At 50.7% G+C, this 27850-nt stretch overlaps 1 protein-coding gene and 1 long non-coding RNA gene across 6 annotated transcripts; one reads left to right on the plus strand and one right to left on the minus strand.

Annotated features, from left to right (window-relative positions):
• Positions 1-962: 962 nt before the first annotated feature.
• On the minus strand, positions 963-27664 carry LOC121435390. Of its 3 annotated transcripts, none has more exons than XR_005972576.1 (3): positions 27601-27664; positions 7360-7488; positions 963-1591 (listed from the first exon to the last, which is right to left on the minus strand). It is a non-coding gene; the product is annotated as an uncharacterized LOC121435390 (long non-coding RNA). The 3 variants fall into 3 exon arrangements; XR_005972577.1 differs by having other exon boundaries at positions 6965-7488; XR_005972575.1 differs by lacking the exon at positions 7360-7488.
• On the plus strand, positions 10129-17262 carry LOC121435376 (class I histocompatibility antigen, Non-RT1.A alpha-1 chain-like). 3 transcript variants are annotated; one of them, XM_041634656.1, is made up of 6 exons: positions 10129-10439; positions 13422-13697; positions 14494-14769; positions 14939-15214; positions 15318-15419; positions 16844-17262. In XM_041634656.1, exons 1-6 carry the CDS (start codon positions 10388-10390, stop codon positions 17212-17214), a joined length of 1353 nt encoding a protein of 450 aa, XP_041490590.1. In that variant the 5' UTR covers positions 10129-10387; the 3' UTR covers positions 17215-17262. The 3 variants fall into 3 exon arrangements, with proteins under 3 accessions (XP_041490590.1, XP_041490592.1, XP_041490591.1); XM_041634658.1 differs by having other exon boundaries at positions 15318-15406; positions 16844-17036; XM_041634657.1 differs by lacking the exon at positions 15318-15419.
• Positions 27665-27850: the final 186 nt, after the last annotated feature.

A 27850-nucleotide genomic window follows, 5' to 3' on the forward strand; every position in this document is an offset into this window, starting at 1 on the left:
TGGGCTCACAGCTCCAGGGCGCAGTCCATCACTAAGGGAGTCACTGTGGCAGCAGCTTGGGACAGCTGTACACATCACGTCCACCAGTCAAGGCAGAGGGAAACATGCAGCCAGAGAGGCTGGCAGGGACCATGAGAGATGTTTCCTGGCAGGCACGGCTTATTGTGCCCAGCTAGCTTTCTTATGTGGCCTGGACTTCCCTCCTAGGGAGAGGTGCTTCCCACGATGGGCTGAGCCTTCCACATCAATTGGCAATCAAAAAAATCCCCCACGGACATTTACCATTAACTGGGACATGGTGAGAGGGATGTCAGGGGACACGTTGCCCTCCTCTGCAGCACTGCAGCTCACACCACACCCTCCCACACACTGCACCACTGGGGTTTCCCATAAGCTGCATTCAAGTTTCCCCATAATCTTTTTTTTTCCCCTTGGCTTTTCAAGACAGGGTTTTTCTGTGTAGCTGTGGCTGTCCTCCACACTGTAAACCAGGCTAGCCTTGAATTCCTTTCTCCTACAGGCTGCTTCTTGTCAGGATATTTTATTAAAAACAAAAAAAACCCAAGTACCCAACACCTAGTAGGGCGTTGACATCACACACAGTAGACCACACCAATCAACAGATACCCAGTGTCACATGGCTTTCCTGGGGAAAGGGAGAAGTTCTCTACCTCCAAATTTGGACAACACCAAACCCTCAAAGAATGACTTTTCTAAGTTCAGCCATGACCGATGGTTTAACTCAAGGCAGTGTACAGATTACTGAACACAACCTTAGGCAGCTGCACCACCCAAGTCCCACCCCCTGGTCAGCGGTTTTCTTTTATATACACTTACAGAATCTTCGCTATCTGTCTATGACAGCAAGCAGGGACGGGTGGTGGCTAATGAATTCTAGGAGGGCAGTTTTCTAGTTTCCTCCCGTGTTCCCAAGAGAAAAATATCAACAGACTCAGTATCAATTCATTATCCCCTCAATTTTATTTAAGTTCTGCTATGTCCCAGTCACAAGCTGGGGTCTCTGCTCAATCACCATGGTAACTCATGTCCCAGGATGGTGATGGTCAGGCTAAGCTCGGAGGACCAGCTCTCCCAAATCCACGTTTAAGAATTTCTTTAAAGTTTATGTGCATGGGTATTTTGTCTGCATGTATGTCTGTGAACCGCTTGTGTGCCTGGAACAGGAGTTAAGAGATGGTCGTGAGCCTCCATGAAGGTGCTGGGAATCGAGTTCAGATCCCGTGGAGGAGCAGCCAGTGCTCTTAACCACTGGGTCATCTCTCCAGTCCCCTCACCCACCTCTTGATATTACTGCACAGTTATTTCATTTCCTCCATTCCCTGCTAGTGTGATCAGAGACAGCCTTGGCTTTGGGGACTCACTTGGGAAACGAGCGTACAAAGGTTTGGGGAGCCGGCCAGTCCCGTGTGGTCATCCCTACGTAGTACCAAACGGGAAGGCGAGAGCAGTGGGGATTTCTTGGGGAAATGTGCAGGTTGGATCCGGATAGGAAAACAAACGTGAGTCTTGGCGTCTCCTTGGTCACCTCACCGAATAAGCTCATGCGTTCCTCCTCCTGTCTCCAGTGGACCTGCGTGCAAACATGTGACAAAAACACATGTCAGCCCTTGCCTGTCCCTTCCCCTCCAAAAACCAACACCCAGAAAATTCATCTCTCTCTCTCTCTCTCTCTCTCTCTCTCTCTCTCTCTCTCTCTCTCTCGGGGCAAAGAAGGAAGGAAGAAGGGGAGGAGAGAAACCTTGGCTTAGGAATTCATTAGCCTGCAAGGATTGAAGACAAACTCCACAGGGGGGCGGGGGGGCAGACAGGGGGCGAGGGAGGACATGAAAGAACGGCTCTAGCCTCTCAACCTCACACTCTACCCAGCTTTGCTGGACCCCAGCCCCCTGCTGTCCCTAGAGCTGGTTCAGTGGGATAATGTGACCAGCTGTCTCAGCCCTGCCCCCTGGACGTGCGGCCAGGCCAGGCTGTCACCCACAGTTGGCCTTCAGAGGCGGGCGGCCGCTGACAGGAAAAGGCTTTGAGACAATGCTCCCTGCTGTGCAGGAACCGCAGCTTCCCTCGAGAGCCGCCCCGCCCCCGCCCCCGCCCGCCCCCGCCCCCCTCAACTTTCACTCTCGTTTCTTGGTTAAGTTTCTTTTTCCCCACAGGCTGCCAGGAAATCTGTTTCCAAATCAGATCTCTCTGGATACACCAGTTCAAGCTGTTTCCCGAGATTACACATGCTGCAAAATATGCTTGCAGCTAAACCAGGGGGAAAGCCAAAGTCTGAGGGTGAGGGGTGGGAGGAATAAGTCAGAAAAAGGAGGGAAAGCTGCTCCACCCGCATGTTTAAACCCTTTCTTCACTGCGGGGGTGGGGGGTATGCCCACGGTGGTTGTGAGCTGTGGGGTGTGAGCTGTGGGGTATACGCACGCACGGTGGTTGTGAGCTGTGGGGTGTACGCACGGGTGGTTGTGAGCTGTGGGGTGTACGCACGGGTGGTTGTGAGCTGTGGGGTGTACGCATGGGTGGTTGTGAGCTGTGGGGTGTACGCATGGGTGGTTGTGAGCTGTGGGGTGTACGCACGGGTGGTTGTGAGCTGTGGGGTGTGAGCTGTGGGGTGTACGCACGCACGGTGGTTGTGAGCTGTGGGGTGTACGCACGGGTAGTTGTGAGCTGTGGGATATACACACGGATGGTTATGAGCTACTTAGCGGGGGTCCTGGGAACTGAACCTGGGTCCCCTGCAAGAGCTGTGCTCTCTCTCATAACATCTGAGCCATCTGTCCAGCCTTCCCTTTATCCCGAATGGAAATAGCCACATGCCCAACTTCATTAATTCAAGTGCATCTGCTAACTCTACTTAATACCTTTGAAATTTGAGGACATCAGTCATGGCTTTTTTTTAATATGGGCTTTTGTTTTGAGTTTTTCAGACAGGATTTCCTGTGGCTTTGGCTGGCCTCAACTCCTCCCGTCTGGGCTCCACCTCCACGAGCACGTGCTGGGTGACAGGCTCAGCTTCACCACTGGCAAGGTCGGCCACCATCCTCACATCCAAGTGCTTAGACAATCCGACCCACCACGCCCTGCTTGATATTGTACTCCTGAAATCCACTCTGATATTTTAAATACAGTATCACATGATTTTAAATGTCTGCTTCCCCCTTTTGCTTCCTTTTCTTATTTCCTTAAGGTTTTAAAGTTAGGGCACAATCACGATGTGAAGGGCTTCACAGTGACATTCTCACCTAAGCACACCTCGTCCATGGCCACTGCCCTTCCGTCCCTGCTTCCCTGTCTCCTTCCTTTCCCCAAATGGCCCCATTTCTACTTTCATGCACAAGGGTTTTAGCTGTTTTCTGGCTTGTTTTGTGTGTGTTTGTGTGGGGCACTTGGTCCTTAGGAATCACAGTCAGCATCAGGCTCAGGGGCAGCTGCTTTACCCACGGAGTCATCTGGCCAGCCCAAGGGGTTTTTCCTGGGGGGAGGGTATTTATTCATTTCATTTTGAGTCATAGTCTTGCTATGTAGACCAGGCTGGCCTCTTACTCACAGACATCCATTTTCCTCTACCTGCTGAGTGCTGGGCAAGCACCATCACATCTGGGTTTTTTTTTAAGTATTTATTTTGTATGTATATTATGTAGATGCATGCATGACATAGAATATGTGTAGAGATCAGAGGCTAAGTTTAGGGAGCTGGTTCTCTCCTTCAGCATGTGGTTCTGGGACTCAAACTGAGGTTGAGGTCGTCAGGTTTGGTGGCAAAAGTTCCTCCCCACCTGACGGCCTCAGAACCATCTCAGGACCCTCCTGTACACGCTTTAGATACCTACCTTCCCACCCCAAACTTAGCCCCTTAACAGGACTGGGAAACATCACCAATCACAGGTTTAAATGGTTAAGTGACATTACCCCCTTAGTTCCTGTTCACATCGTTCAATATTCTTCTGGAATACCAGTTAGACCCAGCAGTGGCCAACAGCAAAACCGCACGTTCCAGAGTTGGAAAATTCAGGTCCTCAGAGCACGTGGGCTGCAGGAAGTGTCCAGAATTGGTCTCCCCACAGCCTGGGAGCTGAGACTGCACCAGGGAAAGCAGCTTGAACCCACCAGGGGCCTGTGAGACGGTTCTGTGGCTTAAAGTGCTGGCTTAAAGCCCTCCCCTGCCAAACAAACTGAAGGCTGTTACAGGCCACTGATGAACTCCCTGCATCCAAAGGTGACTGGGGGGTCAGATGGAGGCAGGGACAGCTCCTGGTCTCTTCTCTCTGCCAAGAACGACAGGACTCAGGGCCAAGAGCCCTCTTCAAACTCCTCTTTGAGGTCCTGGAATTTCACCAAGTAAAAGTGGAAGGAGAGAACCAACTCCACAGATAAGCCCTGACCTCCACACACACTACTGCACACGTGCAACACACACGCACATGCCGCAGCACACAAACATGCCGCAGCAGACACACGCCACAGCACACACACGCCACAGCACACGCACACGCCACAGCACACACACACGCCGCAGCACACACACACCACAGCACACACACGCCGCAGCACACACACACACACCACAGCACACACACGCCACAGCACACACACACGCCACAGCACACACACACGCCGCAGCACACACACACACCACAGCACACACACACACCACAGCACACACACACCACAGCACACACACGCCACAGCACACGCACACCACAGCACACGCACACCACAGCACACACACACGCCACAGCACACACACACGCCACAGCACACACACGCCACAGCACACACACACCACAGCACACACACACGTCACAGCACACACACGCCACAGCACACACACGCCACAGCACACACACATGCCACAGCACACACACGCCACAGCACACACACACACCACAGCACACACACACCACAGCACACACACGCCACAGCACACACACACCACAGCACACGCACACCACAGCACACACACATGCCACAGCACACACACGCCACAGTACACGCACACCACAGCACACGCACACCACAGCACACGCACACCACAGCACACGCACACCACAGCACACACACACCACAGCACACGCACACCACAGCACACACACATGCCACAGCACACACACGCCACAGCACACACACGCCACAGCACACGCACACCACAGCACACACACACGTCACAGCACACACACATGCCACAGCACACACACACACACACCACAGCACACACACACCACAGCACACGCACACCACAGCACACACACACGCCACAGCACACACACGCCACAGCACACACACATGCCACAGCACACACACATGCCACAGCACACACACGTCACAGCACACACACGTAAGGAACCGATGGAGACATGCAGGGACAAGCAGGGGAGGAACACAGTAGATTGGAGGAGGGACTTCCTGCCATGGATGCAGGGCAGATCTGGTCTTTGACATGCCCAGGTGTGACAAACACGAGGACCGTCCGTCATACAATGGTACCTGCTGCTGTCTGAATGCAAGGCAAGGGTCAGCAGACCAGCAGAGGAGACCAGGTAAAGATGTTCTGCCTTCTCCAGATGAATCGATGCTCGCGCAGCACGGAGCCAGCCAGGCCACGCACTGCCCAGAGAGCAGGAAAAAACCCCTCTTCAATGTTCTTGATTTTAATTCTGTGATTAAAATGTAAAGCAAACTTTACACTTGTGTGTGTGTGCACACGCGTGCCCACTGTGTGAGGTTACGTGCACCACACATGAGCAGGTGACTGGGGAGGCTAGAACGAGACCACCAGGGAGCTGGTTTCCGATGCAAACACACCAAGGCCTTTGTTGTCAAGCTCGACCTTGGTCACTGACACAGCTGATGGGGGAGTGTGACCCTGGACTCAGGGAGCAGCAAGTTTTTAAAGGAAAAAACCGCAAGCAGGGAGTTTATGCCTTGGCGGTTCGGGATTGGGTAGGGGTATGGGGCAAGGAGATCTTTAAAATCATTGGTCAGGCTGTTGGGGCAAAACCACAAACTGCAGACAGGGTATAGCAAGAACATCCAGATCTTGTTAAGTTCAGTGCTCAGCCTTCTGACTGGCTGTGTCTAAGGTGTCTGCTCAGGTTTTTACTGCCTAAGCACATTCATGGGTTTGTTTGTCTTCTGGAACTGGGTTCACACACACACTCACACACTCATACACACTCACACACACACACACGTCGTCACCAGACTTAGCCGTAAGATGGAGGCCCATTTTCAAGACAGACGCTGCGAGACTAAGCAAGTTTCCCCTCTGACTGGTCCCTAGAAGTTCCAATCACGGAACCCTTTCAAGTTCTATAACTTCTTGGTGGAGGGGCCGATAGTGAATTTGCAACACCATCATTTGGATGGCTCCCAGTCTGCATGGTCCCTTGACCCCTCCCATCCTTCGCCTTGGTCCCTCCTTGAATGTGAAGGGATCGCAGGCCTGGCATGGGTGTAACTGGCCCAGGTGGGTGTGGTTAGGATGACTATGGTCCCTTCCAAATGGGTTCCAGTGACCCCAGGCAGTGTCTCCTAAAACAGACCCAATTCCCCAGCCATAACCCGTGGGGCTCATGGGTAACACCAGATTCAGAGAGGGCCCTGAGCTTGGGCCAAAATTTCCTTGGGTGCCCATTGGGCCCCTCACATAGCATCATGGAGGTCTTGGCCATCCAACTCTGCCAACAAATCTGTCTGGAGGTTGGGAATGATGGGAGGTGGGGTACCAAACATGATTTCAAACAGGAGAAGCCCCACCTGGTAGGGGAATTCCTGAGCCTAGAGAGGGCAAAGGGAAGGAGAACCGCTTAGTCCGTGCCAGCCTCCACGGTCAAATTAGGGTCTCTTTAGAGTTCTAGACATCCTTCCTACCTGCCCCGAACTCCAGAGTCTGCATGCACAATGCAACTTCCGATTACGCCCCAGGAAGGTGCCAGAACTCGGACTGACTTACCTGGAACACAAAAGCCGGCCCACTGTCTACCCCTGTGGTGGTCGGAAGCCTGCTGGCTGAGGACTTCAGTGTTGCCTCTAGCTGTCTTAGCTGGGGGGGGGGGGGGCACTCTTTACAGTCCAAACACTGACTCTTTCCCAGCCGGGGCCTTTCTTTGCTAACTCTTGGTTTCTCATCCTCCCATCCAACAGCCAGGTGTTACAGTCGCCTCCTGTGCTCCTCCTCCTGTGCTGCTCCTCCAGAGCTCCTCCTCCTGTGCTGCTCCTCCGCTCCCACTGGCGTTGGTTCTTATGCTGCTCTTTTTAACTTCCTTATCCTCTACTTGTCCCTTCCACTGTACACATCCCCAGCCGCCACCTCCACATCCAGTCTCCTGACATCTGGAGCTGACTCACTGATAAGCCACTGCAGCGGGTCGTGGGGTGTGGCATCTTCTGAAGGCTCCTGGAGGCTTTCATCTGCTCCCGCCTCACATCATACAGCCAGCTGTGTTGTGGTCCCACGCAGGACGGGTCAATGAGAACCTGGATTTAACTGTGCCATTTTCATGCCAATTTATCATCATATTTGGCTTTTTTTACCCCATCCCTCCATCCCCATCCTCCCTGATTTGTGTGGTACAACAGCATGAGGACTATGGGTGCTCTTGAAGGCCAGAAGAGGATGTTCGGTTCCTGTTCTAGCGTGTTTGCCTCTTTCCCGAGACACAGGCTCTCGCTGAATCCGAAGCTAGGCTGGTAGCTAGCAAGCCCCTGTGATTCACCTCTCTCCACCGCCCACAGCACTGAGCTCACTGGCACTGATGTAGCCAGGCATGGTTATTTACATGGGTGCTTAAGATTTGCATTCAGATCCTCACGTTTGCACAGGGCACACATTGCTCTTCCAGAGGACCAGTTCCTGGCGTCCACGTCAGGCAGCTAACAATCACCTGTGCCTCCACATTCTTGGGCACACACCCACATGTGACACACATGCTCTCTCCCTGCTCTCTCTCTCTCACACACACACACATTAAAAATAACATTTTTTCTAAGAGGAAAAATAAAATCTTTTTGAAACAAAATAGTGCCCAGCATGGTGGTGCACGCCTTTAATCCCAGCACTTGGAAGACAGAGACAGGTGAATCTCATTGAGTTTGAGGCCAGCCTGGTCTACAAAGTGAGTTCTAGGACAGTTGGGGCTACACTGAGAAAACCAGTCTCAAAAAACAAACAAAAACGGGAATATACTTGGCGAGAAGGAAAAAGCAGCTGATATATAAAGTCCGATGGTGGGCACCCGGGGCGCTGTGCCTTACAGCAATGAGGTCACTCTCTTAACACAGAGAAATGGCATGAGAGGCCGTCTTTATTAAGGCCAGGCACCCCCAGGGCCCTTTCTCCGTCACGCATCCCCCTGGTGCAGGAGGCTATCCAGTTCCCTCCGCTGCGGATGGTTAGAAGCAATGGGGCACAGCCTCCCTACGCGCTGACATTAAATTTAAAATTCCAGATTTTTGTTCCTTAACCATTTGCGATTGACATTGTGAGTTCCATCCTCACTTAGCCCTGGAGACCAAGATGCGCACAAATGGTCTGCTTTGCACAGCCATCTTGCACGCGGTTCCGTGTCTCTGCCTCCCCTCTCCAACAGGGCTCTGACTTAGTTCCTGGCTCCTGTGCGGGGTCTGAGGAACAGCTTCCTGACTGCCTTCAGCCTCCCACACAGCACACCCATGTCATTCCAGAAGCTCAGTTATATGGATGCCCCGTGGTTCAATCCCTTACATTGCTCTGGAAACTGAACTGTCTTCTTCCCATTCAGTAAGATGTTGATCACGAGTTTTCCCACATGCTCTTTACTGTGTTAAGGCACACATTTCCTCTCTATGTAATTCCCTTTTTTGAGCCAGGGTCTCACTGTGTAGCCCCAGCTGGTCTGGAACTCACAGAGACCCACTTCTGCCTTCGAAGTACTGGAATTAAAGGCATATAACACCGAGTCCAACTTCATATGTAATGGTTTTAAAGATTATTGTTTTGCTTTGCTTTTTATTTATGTATATGTGTCTGTGTGTGTGAATATGGAACTCTCAGAGATGGGGAGCATATCCCCCAGAACGGAGTTACAGACAGCTGTGAGTCACCTGCCATGGGGTTAGGAAACCAACTCAGGCCCTTAGGTGCTCTTAATCACTGAGCCACCTCTCAGATCAGATTTTGTAGGACCCTCACCCCTTATTCTCAAAGGGACAAGAAGAAATTTCCTAGCAGAATGTTTTCCCAGGAGGATAGTGGCCTTTCCCTTTCCCACCCAGGAGATTCTGAGCACAAGGTCACTTAGCTCAGCCCAGCCAGCCACCTGGTACAGGCTGATAAAGATGGCCTAACTCAGGAACAGTGGCCTTGCTCTAAGAACAAGGAGAAAGCTGACTTAGCAGGATGGGAGGGAGCAAAAGTTCTCGCAAACATGCCAAAGCAGCTTCAAAAAGCCTCTTTGTAGTTATGCCTTTAAAAGCTTACCCCACAGAGGAGATACAACTCCTCTCTCTACCTCACCGTAACAGGGTCATTTGGAGACAGGGGTTCCAAACATGCTTGTATTATGCTGATTAAACCTTGTTTATTACAGTCTGGGCCTCTCTGGTGGTCTCTCTTTGGGCATCATAATCTGGGCACAACAATTTATGCTTTTGTTTTATGTGTATGTTTGCCTTCTCTACAAATGTACTCCAGGAGATGCATTTGGGAGGGAGAGGCAGAGGCAGGCGGATCTCTGTGAGTTCCAGGCAGCCTGGTCTATAGCATGAGTTCCATGGAGGCCAGAAGGGAGCACCAGATCCTCTAGAGTTACAAAGGGTTGTGTGCCATCAGGCAGGTGCTAGGACTTGAACCTGGGCCCTCTATAAGAATAGGAAGTGGGCCAGGCGATGCATTTGAGAGGGAGAGGCAGAGGCAGGAACTCTCTGTGAGTTCCAGGCAGCCTGGTCTATAGCGTGAGTTCCAGGACAGCCAGGGCTATTTAGAGAAATTCTATCTCGAAAAAGAAAGGATGGGGGAGGGAGGGAGATAGACAGAGACTGTTAGTTAACAGTGCCACCCAGCCTATCTGCTCTGAAAGCAGCAGCGGACCAGAGCCGAGGAGGAGGCGGGGTCAAAGCAGCTCAAAAGTAAACAAGCTGGAGATGCTGGCAAGAGTGAGGGCTCAAACTGCCCAAAGGACCGACTGCAGCAGCACTAGCCTGCTAGCCTGCGGTGCTCAGAGCCAGGGTGGGTGTGGGGGGCACATCTCCAGGCAAGAAGGCCCTCATCCTGGTGGGAAGCCCTGCCAGGACCCCTGAAAATAGACACACCCTTAAAGCCCGCCCCTTTTCAGTTGCCAACACCCTCCCACCTTACTGGTTAAACCTCAGAGACGACGGACTGACTGCGCCTGACACCATGTGGGCTCTAATCCTCTGGTTCCTGAGTCGCCCCCCGGACAGCGGAGCCCGTGAGTTCTGTGGGGAAGGGAGTTTGTGCCGATTCACTGGGCAAATTCAAGGCAGGAATGACCCCAACCCCGTCCTCCTTGGACTATTTTGCAGAAGGGCTGCACTTGGGAAATGGAGGTGGGGAGATCTGGAGTTCAAGGCCATCAGATACTTGGCAAATTCGAGGCCACACTGGGTCCTAAATTGAAGCTCAGGCTGGGCAGTGGTGGCACACACTTGTAATACCAGCACTTGGGAGGCAGAACCAGATCTCTGTGAGTTCAAAGTCAGCCTGATTTACAGAGAGCGAGTTCCGGGACAGACAGCCAAAGATAGACAGAGTTTCTGTCTCAAAAACCAAAACCAGAGAGAGAGAGAGAGAGAGAGAGAGAGAGAGAATATCTGGGAGAGCAGTGCGTGCCCTGAACAGCTGAGCCACCATGCGTTTCTGAACTTCATGTTTACTTAATAAGTACACATCGCCCACATTGTAGTTAACATCTGTGCAGATGTGGAAGTCAGAGGACAGCCTGTTTGGATCGGTTCTCTCCTTCCACCATCTGGGTGCTAGCCAGTGATGACAGGGTAGAAAGTGGCCAAGTGAGTACCTGTGGCAGATCCTGCCAAGGTATGCCACCAAGAGAACACGCCACACACAGCAGATTTATAAGGGGAGAACATCCGCAAGTTGGGGCACGAGAGAGGCAGGAAGTCAGGCAGACAGAGAGAGAGGACTATGCTTTAGTGGGGTGTTCACAAAAGGACATGTGCAGCCCCAACAGGGAACCACGCAGTAGCTGAAGTAGGTGAAGAGGTGAGGCTCCTAAGACAGGAGAGAACGGAGGCTGAAAATGTAGCTCAGCTGGAAGCGTGTCTGTCCGGGTCTTGAAGGTTGGGACAAAAGAGGGCTCCTGGGTGAGGCTCCAGGGCTTTGGGTTCTAGAATGTTAGAGTTGGGGCAGCCTGACTTCCCATCAGCTTTCTTCTATACAGAAAGAAGCTGAATGGAGCCAAGAGCAGTGTCTCCCCTGTGACCCTGTAATCCCAGACGGGAGTCTGAGGTGGGATTGCTCTGAGCTCTAGGCTACCCAGGGCCACAGGATAAGACTCCTCCCACCCCCAACACACACACACACACACACACACACACAAAACAACTATGGTGTGTACCTCAGGGTGTGGCTGGCCAGGAAACTGTTGGGGGAGGTTGCTTGTTCGCTTCCTGGCCACTCAAACTCACGAAATAATCACACAGAAACTATATTATTTACAATACTGTTTGGCCAATAGCTTATGCATATTTTTAGCTAGCTTTTATATCCTAAACTAAGCCATCTCCATTAATCTGTGTATCACCACATGGCTGTGGCTTACCGGGAGAAGTTCCGTCTAGTGCCCATCTCTGGCACTGACTCCGCCTTCTTTCTCCCAGCATTCACTTTAGTGGTGTCCGTGCCCCCCCATCACAGGCCAAAGCAGCTTCTTTATTCATTAACCAACACATATACACAAGGGAATCCCACATCAGGAAATCACCACAGTGTTCCAGACATCCTGCCTGAATAAATAAATGTCGTTCAAATGCCCAGACTTTGATACGATACAATGAATCTTACTCAGTCATCCAGTGGATTCTCATGCCATCTTTAAGCAAGATGAAATTACGGCATTGTGGGGAAGCAGATACAACTGGAATCAGAACACTAAGACACAAGCCCCAGAAAGACAAATACTATATATTTTCTCACATCTGGAAATCCAGTTTAAAAAAAAATGCTGTGTGCTGTGTGTGCTGAACACAACAGTGCACACCCCTCACCACGACAGTGCACACCTCTCACCACGACAGTGCACACCCCTCACCCCAGCATCTGGGAGGAGGAGGCAGAAGGCCAGCCTCACACAGGGACTTTGTCTCAATAATAAATTAAAGAAAAAAATAAACATGAGATTATATACGCCTGTGTGCAAGTGCCTTTCTATGATAGGGGATTGCAAAACTAGACAGAAGGAATCATGACAGAGAAGGAAGGAGTCAAGGAGGCAGGAGAGGCAGATCACAGGGATAAAACAAGCAGCAGAAACTGACTTAACTAGGAGCAAGCACGTGGGGCAGAGCAACGAGGGAGAAGCCTAGCAGCAGCGCTGCAAAGACAGCTCACTGGCGGCTGCAGAGGCGGCTCACTGGTGAAGAGCACACACTGCCACTGCTCTTGCAAAGGACGGGAGTTCAGTCCCCAGCACCCACACGGGGCAGCTCACAACCACCTGCAACTCCGCTTCCAGGGGATCCGACACCCTCTTCTGGCCTCCGTGGTGCCTGTGAAGTATCTGCACCGGCCAGAAGAGGGCATCAGATCGCCCGGAACTAGAATTCCAGCCATGTGGGTGCTGGGAACTACACTTGGGTCCTCTGCCAAAGGAACAGGTGCCATCTCTCAGTCCCTAAAGTAATCTTTACAAAGAGAAAAAGTGTTTTGGGATGAGGATCAGTAAGAGAGCAACTCTCAAGCACGTAGGAGTCCAGAGTTCAATTCCCAGCACTTAGCAAACAAAATGAAGCCTGTACCCAAACATAATGGCCCATATGCACAGATACTAAGATGAAACCCATTACTCTATAGTCTTAAGTTTTTAATTTAAAACAAACATCTCTAATATGGAAAGAACCAGCGGGGGATGGAGGGAGATCCTGCATTTCCTGACACACACCACATGCAGACAGCGCCCTGGGAGGCCAGAAGATGTCAGAACTCCTGGATCTGGAGGTACAGGTGGCTTGAGGGGCCATGTGGGCGCTGGGAAGGGAGCTCAGGTCCTCTCTAAGAGTGACCAATGCTCTTAAGCACTGAGCCATCTCTCTGGCCCCTTACACTTCTTCGTCAATTCTCGGAATTATCCTAGAGTACAGTGTGGAATTTGGCTCACTTGGCTGGTGGAGCACACTCACCCCCCCCCGACCCTCCATCACTACCTCACACCAAACCCTGATTCCCACCTCAGGATCACACTCTCTGCTGTACGCGTACTCTGCTGTGAGTAACCCGGGCCCGGGAGTCCCTGCATTTTTTGCCACTGGCTTCGTAGATGGCCAGCCCTTCATCCACTATGACAGCATCCGCTTGAAGGCAGAGCCCTCTGTTGACTGGCTGAGGGAAAATCCAAGTTACTTTGCTGATGAGACTCAGGTCTTCACCAACCGGATGAAGATTTTCCAGCTGAGCCTGAGAAACATAGAACAGTACTACAACAGCTCGGGGGCCCAGAGCCGGCGAGCAGGTGTGTGCCTGGAGGGGGTGGGGGGACAGGAGGCCCTCAGTGTCCTGACAGACTGACAGTCATGTGTCCGGAGTCACAGATCTACAAGCTCACATGCAGTACTGAGCATTTGTCCTTAAATTGCTTGCTTGCAGCATCTCCGGGAAAGCACTCATGGGGGGTGGGGGGCCTTGTGACTCCAGGCCAGGCAATCTCAGTGACAGCTGACTTTGAAATTCATTAGAGAATTCTGCAGCATAAAAGCTTGTTTTCTTGCTGGTCAATGGTTGGTTTGGTTCAGTTTCTTTTGTTTTTGTTGTTTGTTGGGTTTTTTATTTGTTTGGTTGGGTTTTTTGTTTTGTTGTTTTTTGAGACAGGGACTCATGGAGTCCAAGCTGGCCTCTAATTCACTATGTAGCTGAGGATGACCTGCCAGCACCTCCTGCTTGCAGGGCTCCAAGTGTGTACCCCACCCCACCCCCCAGTCAGTGCTTCGTCTCTAGAACCCCTCGGAGAAGCACTGAGCACAGTGCGTCCTTCACCCGTCCCCGGGAGGTGACGCATGGACTCGGGGCTGCTAGCACAGGAGTCCTGTGGGCTACGCTCTGGGTCCTCCCTCCCTGGCCAAGGCTCTTTATCGTGACCTGAAGCAGTGCAGGCCTGGCCCCCCGACAGAGCTGGTCAGACGACATGATCTAGAACGCGAACACCCTCTAAGGAGAACCCAAGGAATCCCATGGCAGTGAGGGGAACAGGGGCCATAATGGAGAGAGCGGTCTGGGGAAGTCCTCTCTGGCCACTGACATGCTTGCTCTAGGCCCTCACACCCTCCAGTTCACATACGGCTGTGAGATGCGGGAGGACAGAAGTGCCACAGGACACTGGCAGTACGGCTACGACGGCAGCGACTACCTGACCTTGGATCTAGACTCCATGCAATACAGAGCAGCCACGTTCATCGCTGACCACACCGTGCGGAAGTGGAAAGACAATGAGTACTGGCTGGAGAGAGAAAAGAGCTACTTGGAGAAGGAATGCCTCCTGTGGCTGAAGAAATACTTGACCCTCGGAGGAGAGGACTTCAACCGAACTGGTAAACAACCCCCCCCCCCAAGCCCAGCCCTCCTCCATGTGGCCAGCGGGATAGAGAGCGCCACGGCCCCTCCAGCACAGGGATGGAGGGAGGCATCCGGACCCCACAGCCTTTCCCACTGCAGACATGAAACTGTGCTCACCACCGTCTACCTATCTGTTTACTGCAGACTCTCCCCAGATAAGAGTAACCCGTCATCCCAAACCTGAAGGAGATGTCACCCTGAGGTGCTGGGCCCTGGGCTTCTACCCAGCTGAGATCTCCCTGACCTGGCAGCTGGATGGGGAGGAACTGATCCAGGAAATGGAGTTTGTGGAGACCAGACCTGCAGGAGACGGAACCTTCCAGAAGTGGGCAGCTGTGGTGGTGCCTTCTGGGGAGGAGCAGAAATATACATGCCATGTGCAGCATGAGGGGCTGCTGGAGCCCCTGATCCGGAGATGGGGTAAGGAGGGAGTGGGGGCACAGAGCCTATTACCAGGGAAAACAAAAGCCCTCTGGAGAGGCTGAGCAGGGCGAGGCCCTGCATCTTTCTTTTCCCTTTTCAGAGCCTCTTCAGCACACCACCACAGTGCCCTGGAGTGTCCCCGTGTTTGTTTTCCTGACACTTGCTGTCATCTGCTGCTGCTTACTGACGGTAGGAAAAGGAGGTGCGGGTGCCTATGTTGGAAGGAGTGCCAAGAGTCAAGCTGTAACTCCTGTCATGGCCCAATGTGCCGACACGCTATGCAGTAGCAAAGGCTGGGAGGGTCCTGGCTGGAGGCTGATAGGTGAGACTGTAACCATGACACTGTCAGAGGTGCCAGCACCAAGGACAGCTGCTGGCACGGCTGCCTCGGGACTCCAGGACCAGCAGCACCCATGGGAAATGAGCCTACTTCTCCTGGATGAAATGTATCAGGCTCTCCCTCAAATGCCTGCCTTTCTTAGAGGAGATTACACAGAAAGCAGCCAGGCCCCCTGTGAATCAGTGAATCTGAGAGAAGCATGGGATGGAAACATTTTGTGTGCGCACGCATACACATGTGCACATGCATGCATATATGCACAAATGTGCAACTGTATGAGAATTACGGCCTTTACTATGTATATGTGCGTCTGTTTACATAAACATGTATGTGCGTCTGTTTACATAAGCATGTATGTGCGTCTGTTTACATAAGCATGTATATGTGCGTCTGTTTACATAAGCATGTGCATATGCTTACGTAAGCATGTATGTGCGTCTGTTTACGTAAGTATGTATATGTGCGTCTGTTTACATAAGCATGTATGTGCGTCTGTTTACATAAGCATGTATGTGCGTCTGTTTACATAAGCATGTATGTGCGTCTGTTTACATAAGCGTGTATATGTGCGTCTGTTTACGTAAGCATGTACATGTGCGTCTGTTTACATAAGCATGTATATGTGCGTCTGTTTACGTAAGTATGTATATGTGCGTCTGTTTACGTAAGCATGTATGTGCGTCTGTTTACATAAGCATGTATATGTGCGTCTGTTTACGTAAGTATGTATGTGCGTCTGTTTACATAAGCGTGTATATGTGCATCTGTTTACGTAAGCACGTATGTGCAACTGCTTACGTAAGCACGTATGTGCGTCTGTTTACATAAGCATGTATATGTGCATCTGCTTACATAAGCATGTGCATCTGCTTACGTAAGCATGTATGTGCGTCTGTTTACATAAGCATGTATATGTGCGTCTGTTTACGTAAGCATGTATGTGCATATACATTTTGCTCTCGGATATCCTCACAGTTAACTTCATGCTGGCTGTTCCTACAGGTCAGAAGCACAGGTTAGGAAGAGAGGCACCTGGGATGGAGGCTGAAGGGAACTAGTCCTCACCATGCCACAAGCTGAGACTTGGCCCACCATTTATAGGACTCTCCCTTAATGTATACTTTGCCACAAGTACAGCTTAATTTCTGTGGTACTTTGAGTTAAAATGGCATCATGCACTGGCATTATTGGGAGGTGTGACCTTGTTGGATTAAGTGTGGCTTTGTTGGAGGCAGAGGCAACCATTCTCTTAGATTCCTTCTTCCCAAATCTCTTTCTCAAAACAGTTTTTGAAGATCTACATTTGCCCTCTGCGGTGCAGAACAGAAGAACCTTACTGAGACGTTCTCTTAGAGAGGTGAACAAGACTAGACAGAAGAAGCCACAACTTTTCTCCGGAGCTGGAGAAGATGGCTACATTTCTGCAAGAAGTAACATCTTGGGCCACAGAAGCGGACGTTCCCTTAGGGGAACAGAGCAGAGCTCAGCTGCAGGGGCGCTGGAGAGGAGCAGGATTGATATATCCTGTGGGGATACCATCCCCACTGCACCCCAGCTTCAGGTAGCCTGGCTGAAAGTCAGGACACCTTCCCCTCCAGGGCTGAATGTTGCTGGAGAGAGGGCCTGCTTGTTCGTCCTGGCCACCCGGCTAGCTTAGCCCCAAAATAACCACACAGAAATCTTATTAATTAAATCACTGCTTGGCCCATTATTTCTAGCCTCTTATTGGCTAACTTTCACATCTTGATTTAACACATTTCTATTAATCTGTTCATGGCCATGTGGCAGAGGCTTACTGGGAAAGATTCGGCACGTCTGTCTCTGGCGGCTCCCTCCTCCTCGGCCTTTCTTCCTCCCAGCATTCAGTTCTGTCTTCCCCACCTACCTAAGTTCCGCCCTATCAACTAGGCCAAGGCAGTTTCTTTATTCATTAACCAGGGAAAGCAACACAGACAGAAGCCCCCCCCCCACACCAGCTGGGCTGTCCGCCTTCCCCCTCCCACACCAGAAGGCCCTCCTATAAGCTGGGCTGTCCTGCTGAGGCTCTAGGTTCAGGCATCTTTGCAGCCCCAGAGCTGTAACACTCACACCCCTTACAAGAGCTCTCAGCTTGAGCTGAAGAGACGGCTCAGAAGTTAAGAGCACTGACTGCCCTTCCAAAGGTCCTGAGTTCAGTACCCAGCAACCACACGGTGGCTCACTGTATTTCTATATGGTGTGGCAGCCAGGCTCTGAAGCCATAGTCAGTATCTGAGGATGGACACATGGCCTACCAGTCAGGCCTTTGCAACCTAACAAAAGGTCAGGATGTGGTTTTGCTCCTTTCTTTGTAATTTGGAGGATGCCTGATAGAGATGCCAATTCAAACCTATGTGACAGCTAGTATACACAGCAGACAGGTAGTTGTGGACATGACGGAAAGCCATTCACCTGGCTACCTAGGAAACAGAATGCTAATATATTTTCCCCTTGGTTAAGTTTTGGTATAAAGACTGTTTGGAGGATAAACGAGAAAATTCTTCAGGACGTGAACTCAGGATTTCATGAGGGACCACTGGGAATCTCCCTCCTGATAAAACCATGTGAGTTGTGTCTTTATTTCTGCGTCTCCAAGCCGGTCCAGAGAGAGATAGTTTATGTCGGGGTCTGGTCAAGAGAAAATAATTTACTGTCCGGGCTAGCACCAGACCCTGACAGCTCACAACCATCTGTAATGAGACCGGGGGCCCCTTCTTGCATACAGGCATACAGGCATACATGCAGAAGGAACACTGCATAATAAATAAATAAACTCTCAGCTCCTTCCCCAACATCATGTCTGCCTGCACACAGCCATGCTTCTTGTGTTGTTGTGGGGTATTATTTTAACTGTGTAAACAAATGTGTCATTTGTTTAACATTGTACAGATGTGTGTTTAACTATGTAAAGATGGGCTGCATTTGTTTCCCCTCACCTGCCTAAGGCACCTGATCAGGCCAATAAAAAGCTGAATAGTCAATAGCTAGACAGGAGAAGGGATAGGAGGGCTGGCAGGCAGAGAGGATAAATAGGAAGAGGAATCTAGGCTCCAGAAGAAGAGAGGACAGAACAAGGGAGATGCTGTCCGGGTAAAAAGCCAGACAGCCAGCAGCTGGGCAGACACAAGAAGCAGCGAGATACCTGGAAGGAACAACGTGGAAGGCGCAGCCCACCATGCACAGCCGAGAACACTGCATTTCGATAAGAACTAAGACTCTTGGGGCCCTGGCAGTGAGTGAATTACTTTGTAAGACCCAAATATGTCTGTGCATCTTGTGCGAGACTTCAAGGCCCTGAAGAACTGGGGAAACAGCCAGCAGCTCCTCTTCACAGAGGCCCAAGGGAAGGAGAAAGAGTGCGTGCCTGGAAGTGAAGGTGGCCAGGAGCATTTACTCATACTTCACAGCTCAAATCAATGTAAGATTGAACCTTAAACCGAATATTGGCTCATGATAATTACACTTGGGAATTCTAGAAGCAGATAAAGGTTTTAGGCACAAAAGAAGATACACACAGCCAGGTGGTGGTGGCATGTGCCTTTAATCGCAGAACTCAGGAGGCAGAGACAGGCAGACCTCTGAGTTTGAAGCCTGCCTGGTCTACAGAGCTTCAGGACAACCAGGGCTACACACAGAGAACACACTCACACACGAAGGCATTTTTACATACTAACAAGGTAGAAAATATACAGCTTTTGACCACTGAGCCATCTTTTCAAGCCCTAAAATTGTACTTTTTTTTTTAAAGGGCCCCATATCATAGAGTACAAAGGTGACTCTAACCACGCCTCCTGTCCCTCATCAGTTCTAGAGGTCAAAAGTTTCCGTCTGGCTTGCCTGCCTCATCTTATAACAACTGGGAATGAGATGTGGGCCCTCTGGAAGAGCAGTACACACTCTTCACTGCTGAACCATCTCCCTGCCCCTAACAGTTGTGGTCTCTGCTCACTGGGCTTTTATGCTAACAGGCACTGTTGGGGAATATTATTTTAGGGTGTTGCTTTTGTTTACGCTGCATTTGTTTAACTCTGTGAAGCTGTGATTCTTTCTGTCTAAAACACCTGATGGTCTAATAAAGATCTGAACAACCAATAGTGAGGCAGGAGAAAGGATAGGCGGGGCTGGCAGGCAGAGAGAATGGATAGAAGGAGAAAACTGGGAGAAGAAAGAAGAGCAGGGAGAGAACAAGGAGATGAGGACATCGGGGCCCAGCCACCCAGCTACACAGCAAGCCACGGAGAAAGAAGTAAAGAAAGGTATACAGAAATAGAGAAAGATAAAAGCCCAGAGACAAAAGGTAGTCAGGATAATTTAAGATAAGACAAGCTGGCAAGAAACAAGCCAGGCTAAGGCCGGGCATTCATAACTAAGAATAAGCCTCTGTGTGATTTATTTGGGAGTTGGGTGGCGAGCCCCTCAAAATGCCAAAAGAGAAAAACATTCCACAACAAGGCATCATGAACTCTGGATCTCATCACATGTCCTGGCAGCCAGAAGAAACATCGTGGGACTGACTCTCCTGAAAGTCACTAGCTGGTGGCTCCCAACAGGCCTTGGCTCGAGACCCAACAGCTTAGCGTGCTCTGTCTCCTACACCTGCCTTTTCCAGGACACCTCTAGTCGCTGGTCCTTGTTGGTTGGCCCAGGATGCCCGCCCCCTTCATACCCAGAATTCCATCTGCAAATCCTAGTTGCCATGAAAAGTAATATGTGCTGGACCATTTTATGTTAACTTGACACAGGCTGGAGTCATCTGGGTACCATACTCTGCCTATGAAACAGCGTCGAGGGACTTTGCTGCTACCTCTGAATCTCTTAGTCACAGCCGGGGAATGACTATCATCGGCCTTTGAGGTGGGGACAGGCTTATCACACTGACGCACATGGTGCTGAGCAGAGAGCCCACTTGTGAAGAACTGACATATCAAGAAACCATGCCGGGCCCTTCAAAGAGGTTTCGGAAAAAAACCGACTCTGAGCAAGGCCCTGCAGTGTGGAATTCCCCACGCTAGAGGTCACGGAAGTAGGAAGTCACGGAAAGTGAGCCTTGACTAGCATATGGGCTCTTTGTGTGGTACATGGTTCTCTCCTCCTACCACGAGCGTGGTCAGACTGGAGGCAGAGCCCTGGCTCCACAAACCATTTCAGCAGCGCCCTCTGTGACTGAAAGGCCCTGTCACAGACCCACTTCACATCAAAGGACACAAACTGACCGTGAAGTCGTGGGATTACGTTCCACAGAACAGAGGTGGCCATGTTAATATCAGAGCAAGGAAACCTCAAAGGCCGCTGTGGGGTCGCACGATGGTGATCCCAGCTCTCCGGAGGCAGAAACAGGACTGCCTTGAGGATACTCAGTCTCTGAGGCCAGAATCCTCCTCACACTAAAGCCAAAGACACTTCTGATAGTACAGACCCAGGGGCTAGGGAACGGCTCAGAGGGGTTAAGAGCCTGTCTTGCTCTTGCAGAGGCCCCAGTGCAGTTCCCAGCACCTGAACAGAGCGAGCAGCTCAAGGCTGCCTGTAACTCCACCTCCGGGAAATTCAGTGCCCCGCCCTCTTCTGGCCCTTCTGAGCATCCTTGAACACGTGTCTACACATGTACATACATACACATAAATAAAAATAAGATTTTAAAACAGTATAGATCTCTGTGCTGTATGAGCACTAAACCCCCCCCCCAAAAAAAACAAAACTCTGTAAACAAAATGCCACCACAGTGAACTGAGCAGCACATCAGAAGACTTACATACTACACAGTTATGGCTTGAGTGTAAAGTGTCCCTCACACAGAGGAGCTGGTCTCAAGTTCACTCACCGTACAGTTGAAGGTGACCTTAAACTCTTGGCCTTTCTGCATTCATCTCCCACGTGTGGAACTGACACCCCCATATTGGACTTTCCCCAAGTCTTAAAACGTTTTCCTTGATTTCCGTCACCATGTCTGCTGACTTTGCCTTGGTCTCTAGAGACCTTCTACTTTAATGTTCTAAAAACTTCTTCTTTTCTCTTTTTTCTTCCAAGACAGGGATTATCTGTGAAACAGTCCTGGCTGCCCTCAATGCGCTCTGCAGATCCGCCTGCCTCTGCCTGCCCAGTGCTGGAATTAAAGGCATGCGCCACCAGCACCTGACTAACTCTTGTTCTTGATGTGACAGCTTCTCACAAGCAGGATGTGGGTGCCCCACCAGCGCTCAAGCAAGCGTGCTGCCCACGCGCACACACAGGCACCACGTGTGAGCACACACACAGGCACCACGTGTGCTGATCCTGCTGTGCCCTGGTAGCTGGGTGTGCCTCTGAAGCTTAGAGCCAGGCAGGTATCTCCAATCTCCATTTCCTAGTCTGTTGCTGGGTCTGCTGTTCTACACCACACCCTTGCTACTCAGGAAGCCCAGCAAATGCACAGGCTGAGCCCCTATGGGTGGAACCTTACAATGGCAGCTGAAGTAAAGCTCCCTTAGGTGGTGTCTGGCAGGTGTCTTGTTCACAGTGACGTGATGCAATGAGCAAGAAGCACAGCATGGGAAGGGACCCGCAACATACAAGTCATCCCTGTGACACACTGAGAGGTGAAGGAAAACACGATCACTTTTAACACATGGTACATACAGAAAAGGCATAACAGGAGGCTAGAGATGGCTCCTCAGTTAGGAGAGCCTGCAGTTCTTCCAAAGACCAGACTTCAGCTCCCAGCACCCAAGGTGGATGGCTCCCAACCACCTGTAACTCCAGCTCTAGGGGATCCCACTGACCTCTTCTGCTTTCTCAGGCACCTACGCAAGTGGTACGTGTGTATATACACACCCATACACACACACGCACGCACACCCACCCACCCACCCACACACACACCCATACACACTTTATTTTTGTTCCTTTTTTTAAAGATTTATTTATTATGTATACAACATTCTGCCTCCATGTATGCCTTAACCACTGAGCCATCTCTCCAGCCCCCACACACTTTATTTTTGAAACAGTCTCACTATGTAGCCTTGGCTAACCTGGAACTCAATACACAGACCAAGATAGCCTTGAACTCATAGTCACAGCCTCTGCTTTCCAAGCGTTAGAACTAAAGGGTGTGCCACCATGCTCAGACTTATTTAATAATTAAGAATTTTAAAAAAGGGAACTGGAGAGATGGCTCAGTGGTTAAGAGCACTGGCTGCTCTTCCAAAGGACCCAGGTTCAATTCCCAGCACCCACAAGGCAGCTCACAACTATCTGTAACTCTAGTTCCAGAGGATCCAACACCCTCACAGAGGCATACATGCAGGCAAAACACCTAAAATAATCTTTTTTTAGAGAATAAAAAAGGAACAAGGTAGAAAAGTGACTGAGAAAGACATCCTGACACCAACGGTTAGCTCCCACATGCACACACACACACACACACTCACTCATACACTCAGACACATGCACCTGTGGGGGGAAGCACATGCACACACACACACACACACACACACACTCATACACTCAGACACATGCACTTGCGGGGGGAAACACGTGCACACACACACACACAGACACACACACACACTCATACACTCAGACACATGCACCTGCGGGGGGATGCACGTACACACACACACACTCATACACTAAGACACATGCACCTGCGGGGGGAAGCACGTGCACACACACACACACAGACACACACACACACATACTAATACACTCAGACACATACACCTGCGGGGGGAAGCACGTGCACACACGCAGACACACGTAATAATACACTCTGACATACATGACTGCTCAGACCAGCCAGCAGTCTGCAAAGCCAGGGATTTACAGATGAAAGATAGCACTGAACCCTGACGCTGTGTTTTTATTTCTTCTGGTTTTTGAGACAGGGTCTCTTGTAGCCCTGGCTGTGCTAGAGCTCACTATGTAGACCAGATTGGCGTCAAACTCATAAGAGTGCAAACCTGCATCTGCCTCCTGAGTGCTGGGACTAAAGACAAGTGCCACAATGCTTGACTATGCTGTGTTTTTACAAACTAATTCAAAATGGATCAAAGTCCTAGAAAAGTAAAACTATAAAGTCGTAGGGGAATCTCTGTGAGTTCTAGGCCGACCTGGCCTACATAGTGAGTGAGTTCCCAGACAGCCAGGACTGTCACACAGAAGAACCCTGTCTTGACAGACAGACAGATAGACAAATGAAATAAGACTATGAAGTCTTTAGAAGAAAACATGGAAGGAAAGATATGGTGACCCATGTGGTAGTGGCCCAGAGTGGCCATAGTAAATACCAATTATCAGCTTGATTGGATCAAGAAACACCTGGGGGGCTGGAGAGATGGCTCAGCGGTTAAGAGCATTGCCTGCTCTTGCAAAAGACCTGAGTTCAGTTCCCAGCACTCATGAAGGGCAGCTCACAGCGGCCTGCAATTCTGGTTCCAGAGAATCTAACGCCATCTTCTGGCCTCCACTGGCACTGCAGGCACATGGTACACACACAGACAGGGAGGCAAACACTAAAGACAGTCATTTTAGAAAGAGAAACACGTGGGTGTTAATGCTATTATTACTCAGCCTTAACAATAAATGGGAGGTTCACAGAAGGGCTACCTGAGGCTATCGGGTGCTGGTGGGAGACAGAATCTAGAGGTTTCTGTTTAACGGGTACAGAGTTCAGTTTTACAAGGTGAAGAAGTTCTGGGAGCAGACAGTGGGAATGGTCACACAGAGACACGGTGGACTTAGCGCCACTGACATGTGTACTAAAGTCATTAATCTGAAGACGCGTGTTTATTATTTAAAGTACTAAGATAGTGAGCTAACGTCCATCATTGTTTTATTTTGTACAGCTGATACATCTGCTAGGGATTTGACACAGGTGCCAGGTGCACACGTGAAGGCAGATGACAACGTGTCCACAGTGTGGGCACAAGAGACTGAACTTCTATCAAGACTGGTGACGCGTGCCTTTGCCCTCATTCCCCAGCCGTCTGTTTTCTCACTTCCATTTAAGCAAACCTAGGAGTCAAAGGACAGCAGGAGACGGGGATGTCCCTGCATAATATAGTCTACAACATAGCGATTTAGGGAATTAATCAGCATCAAAAGAGAAAAGGAAAAACACCAGGGAGCAGAGGTGCGGCTCTCCTCACGATGCCAACCATGGCGCCCTGGTGTCCACCCGCTGCCTCTGCACCTGCTGGGGATCCTGACATGGTGACACAGACTTTGATTCCTGTACAACCCAAGTCGCTCGCTCGCTCACTCGCTCCCTCCTCTCCCCCACTCCGCTGAAGTTTTCCACTACTAACAGTGCCAGGCATAGGATACTGTGACTATGGTGACATTTCAGTGAACTTCGTGGGTTAAGTCAGGAATTCCCGAGTGTCTCAGGCACCGCTCCATTGCTGTGAAGAGACACCACGACCAAGGCAACTCATAAATAAAAGAACACCATTAACTGGGGGCTTGCTTAGTTTCAGGGGGTGAGAGGCAATTATCGCCACGATGTGCGTGCAGGCAGACACGGTGCTGGAAGAATAGCTGAGAGTTTTATATCACGATCCACAGGCAGGACCGGGAGAGGGCCACACACCCTCCAAGGCCACACCTTCAGCTAGGGGCCATTCTTTCTCCAACCACCACAGAGTGATGCAGCCAAATGAGTAGATTACAGGTCGGAAAATACCTATGAATGTGTCCATTGCTTTTCTAAGTACTGACACAAAGTGCCTCAGAAAAACAAGGAAAGGTTAAAAAAAAAACAACCCTCCATGGAAGAAGTGCTCCTCCTGCCTCACCCCCTGAGAAGATGCAGCCCACCACAGCAGGGAAGGCAAAGCAGCGGTCACAACGGCACCGTCAATCAGGAAGCAGAGAGTGATGAACGCTCCTGCAACCCAAGCCCAAGGGAGCCGGCTAATCCAGCAAGCCTAGCTGGCCCAGATGCCCCCGCAGCCTCAAGCCTCTGCTGCCCCAGCGCTGGCTGGGATTACATGCGGCCACCATGCCATGTTTTTCACATGGGTTCTGAGAATCTGAAATCAGAGCTTCATGATAACAGAAAAAGCATTTTTACTGACTGAACTATCTGCTTCGCCCCAAATTTGCTCATTTATGTGATGAAAAAACTGCAGGGGCGGGGCTGGAGAGGTGGTTCAGAGGTTAAGAGCACCAGCTGCTCTTCCAGAGGTCCTGAGTTCAATTCCCAGCAATCACATGGTGGCTCACAACCATCTGTAATGAGATCTGGCGCCCTCTTCTGGCCTGCAGGTGTACATAATAAATACATCTTAAAAAAAAAACTGCAGAGAGTGAACATGATCTGCAAAGGGACAATATAGACAAAGACTCCCCCCAGCACAGAGAAGAGCAAAGTGGGGTGAGACAGCCGAGGTTCTGAGCGTTTGCTGCTAGTAGGCCAGGTAGGTGTGGGGGTGCATCCCTATAAACACAGATCCCTGAGAGCTGGGGCAACCCTAAGTTACATGGTGAATAAGTGATAATTCTGGCAGAAATAACCATTTAAGACAGGAAGTGAGACAAAACAGGCATTAATCCTGTGAAGACACATTCAAAGAAAGATAAAATCGCCGGGCGATGGTGGCGCACGCCTTTAATCCCAGCACTCGGGAGGCAGAGGCAGGCGGATCTCTGTGAGTTCGAGACCAGCCTGGTCTACAGAGCTAGTTCCAGGACAGGCTCCAAAGCCACAGAGAAACCCTGTCTCGAAAAACCAAAAAAAAAAAAAAAAAAAAAAAAAAGAAAGATAAAATCAAAGCTGTGAAAGACTGGTTGCTTCTCGCCACAATTCTGGTCAGACATCTTTCACCCCCAGCAGGCTGGACTGAAGAGTGACAGAGCTGTGCTCTGAAGCGCCCGCCAGGCCTCTGCCCCTGCCACCCAGGCAGTCTGACCTGACCCCAGACCTGTCAGAGGCTGCCCTCTAGTGGACATTTTGCTAATTCAATACTATCTTCTTGCACTTTTTCCTTGTTCTTTTTTTGGTGTTTAAGACAGGTTTCTCGAGGCTGAGAGATGGCTCAGCAGTTAAGAGCATTGCCTGCTCTTCCAAAGGTCCTGAGTTCAATTCCTGCCAACCACATGGTGGCTCACAACCATCTGTAATGAGGTCTGGTGCCCTCTTCTGGCCTGCAGGCATACACACAGACAGACTATTGTATACATAATAAATAAATTAAAAAAAAAAAAAACAGACAGGTTTCTCTGCGCAGCCTTGGCAGTCCTGGAAGTCACTCTGTAGGCCAGGCTGGCCTCAAACTCAGAGATCCACCGCTGTGTGCTGGGATTTCAAACCTTACAGTCTCCATCTTTACAAGTCCCTTGACCACCCTGGCACCGTGGCAGGGCATTGCCTGCACCCCACCTCCCGGGGTCCCAAAGTCAAGAACAGTGTACAGCGACCGCTGCTAGGCGGCACCAGACTGCCTGGATTTGTTAACCTGCACCACAGGCTGGACTTGCTGGCACCCCCCAGTGGTACAAAATTAGTGGGGTGCCATCAATCAACCCCAGCAGCTTCAGTGGCAAAACCAACACCATAAACCATAAGAAAACGTAGGACGGGGTGGACCCCACTCTCTCGCAGCTCTCACACAGCGATCCGAAGGCGCCCTCCATCGCCGCTCTGAGGTTAGAGGGGCCGGCCGAGCGGTCCCGGTAGTCGGCCCGCCCCTTCCTCTCAGCTGTTTTCAAACACAAGCCACGGGCACTCCGCTATCTCACGTGATTTCTACGATCTGCTTCCCAAGCGCTGGGCTACGAGGCAAACCCTTCACCGACCGAGCAGCCCCCGCGCCCGAGACAGTGTACTCTAAAACGCCATGTTACATACTTCAAAGACGGGCAAGTCTGACAACTAGACCTAAAAAGGGGGGAAGCTGGGGAAAATGAAAACCTAGGCCGGGAGAACAAAATCAAAAGTTCTAGAGAAAGCGCTCCAAGTTGGAAAGCTTTGAGGTCTGTACTCCTTTCTTGTTTAGATGACCAAAGATCCAGACAAGAACCGATTTTAAAGCTTGTTTTGGCTTACCGTTTAAGACGGGACGCACGGAACTCGCCATGGCCACCATTCCAGACCGAAGCTGGCCTCACCCCACCCCCCCAGTGACCTACTTCCGTCGGCGCGGCTCCACCTACCTACTAAAGGTTCCGCTAGACGGCTACCCGCGGGGCTCAAAGTTCTAAAGACGTGAACCTAGTGGGGACCAATTTCACTCGGTAGATAGGCTGTTTGATGGTATTAGAAATTAACTCTAGCCGGGCGGTGGTGGCGCAGGCCT

This window comes from Microtus oregoni, unplaced genomic scaffold (assembly GCF_018167655.1).
Source record: "Microtus oregoni isolate MIOR12 unplaced genomic scaffold, Mior012 000046F_ref0000063, whole genome shotgun sequence".
Lineage (NCBI taxonomy): Eukaryota > Metazoa > Chordata > Mammalia > Rodentia > Cricetidae > Microtus > Microtus oregoni.

Excerpts from the sequence above, each read along its gene's own strand:
- LOC121435376 (XM_041634656.1), top strand. The coding sequence starts at position 10,388 with ATGTGGGCTCTAATCCTCTGGTTCCTGAGTCGCCCCCCGGACAGCGGA. Across the intron at positions 13,698-14,493 it reads GGCCCAGAGCCGGCGAGCAG|GCCCTCACACCCTCCAGTTC; the intron begins GTGTGTGCCTGG and ends TGCTTGCTCTAG. Across the intron at positions 15,215-15,317 it reads GCCCCTGATCCGGAGATGGG|AGCCTCTTCAGCACACCACC; the intron begins GTAAGGAGGGAG and ends TTCCCTTTTCAG.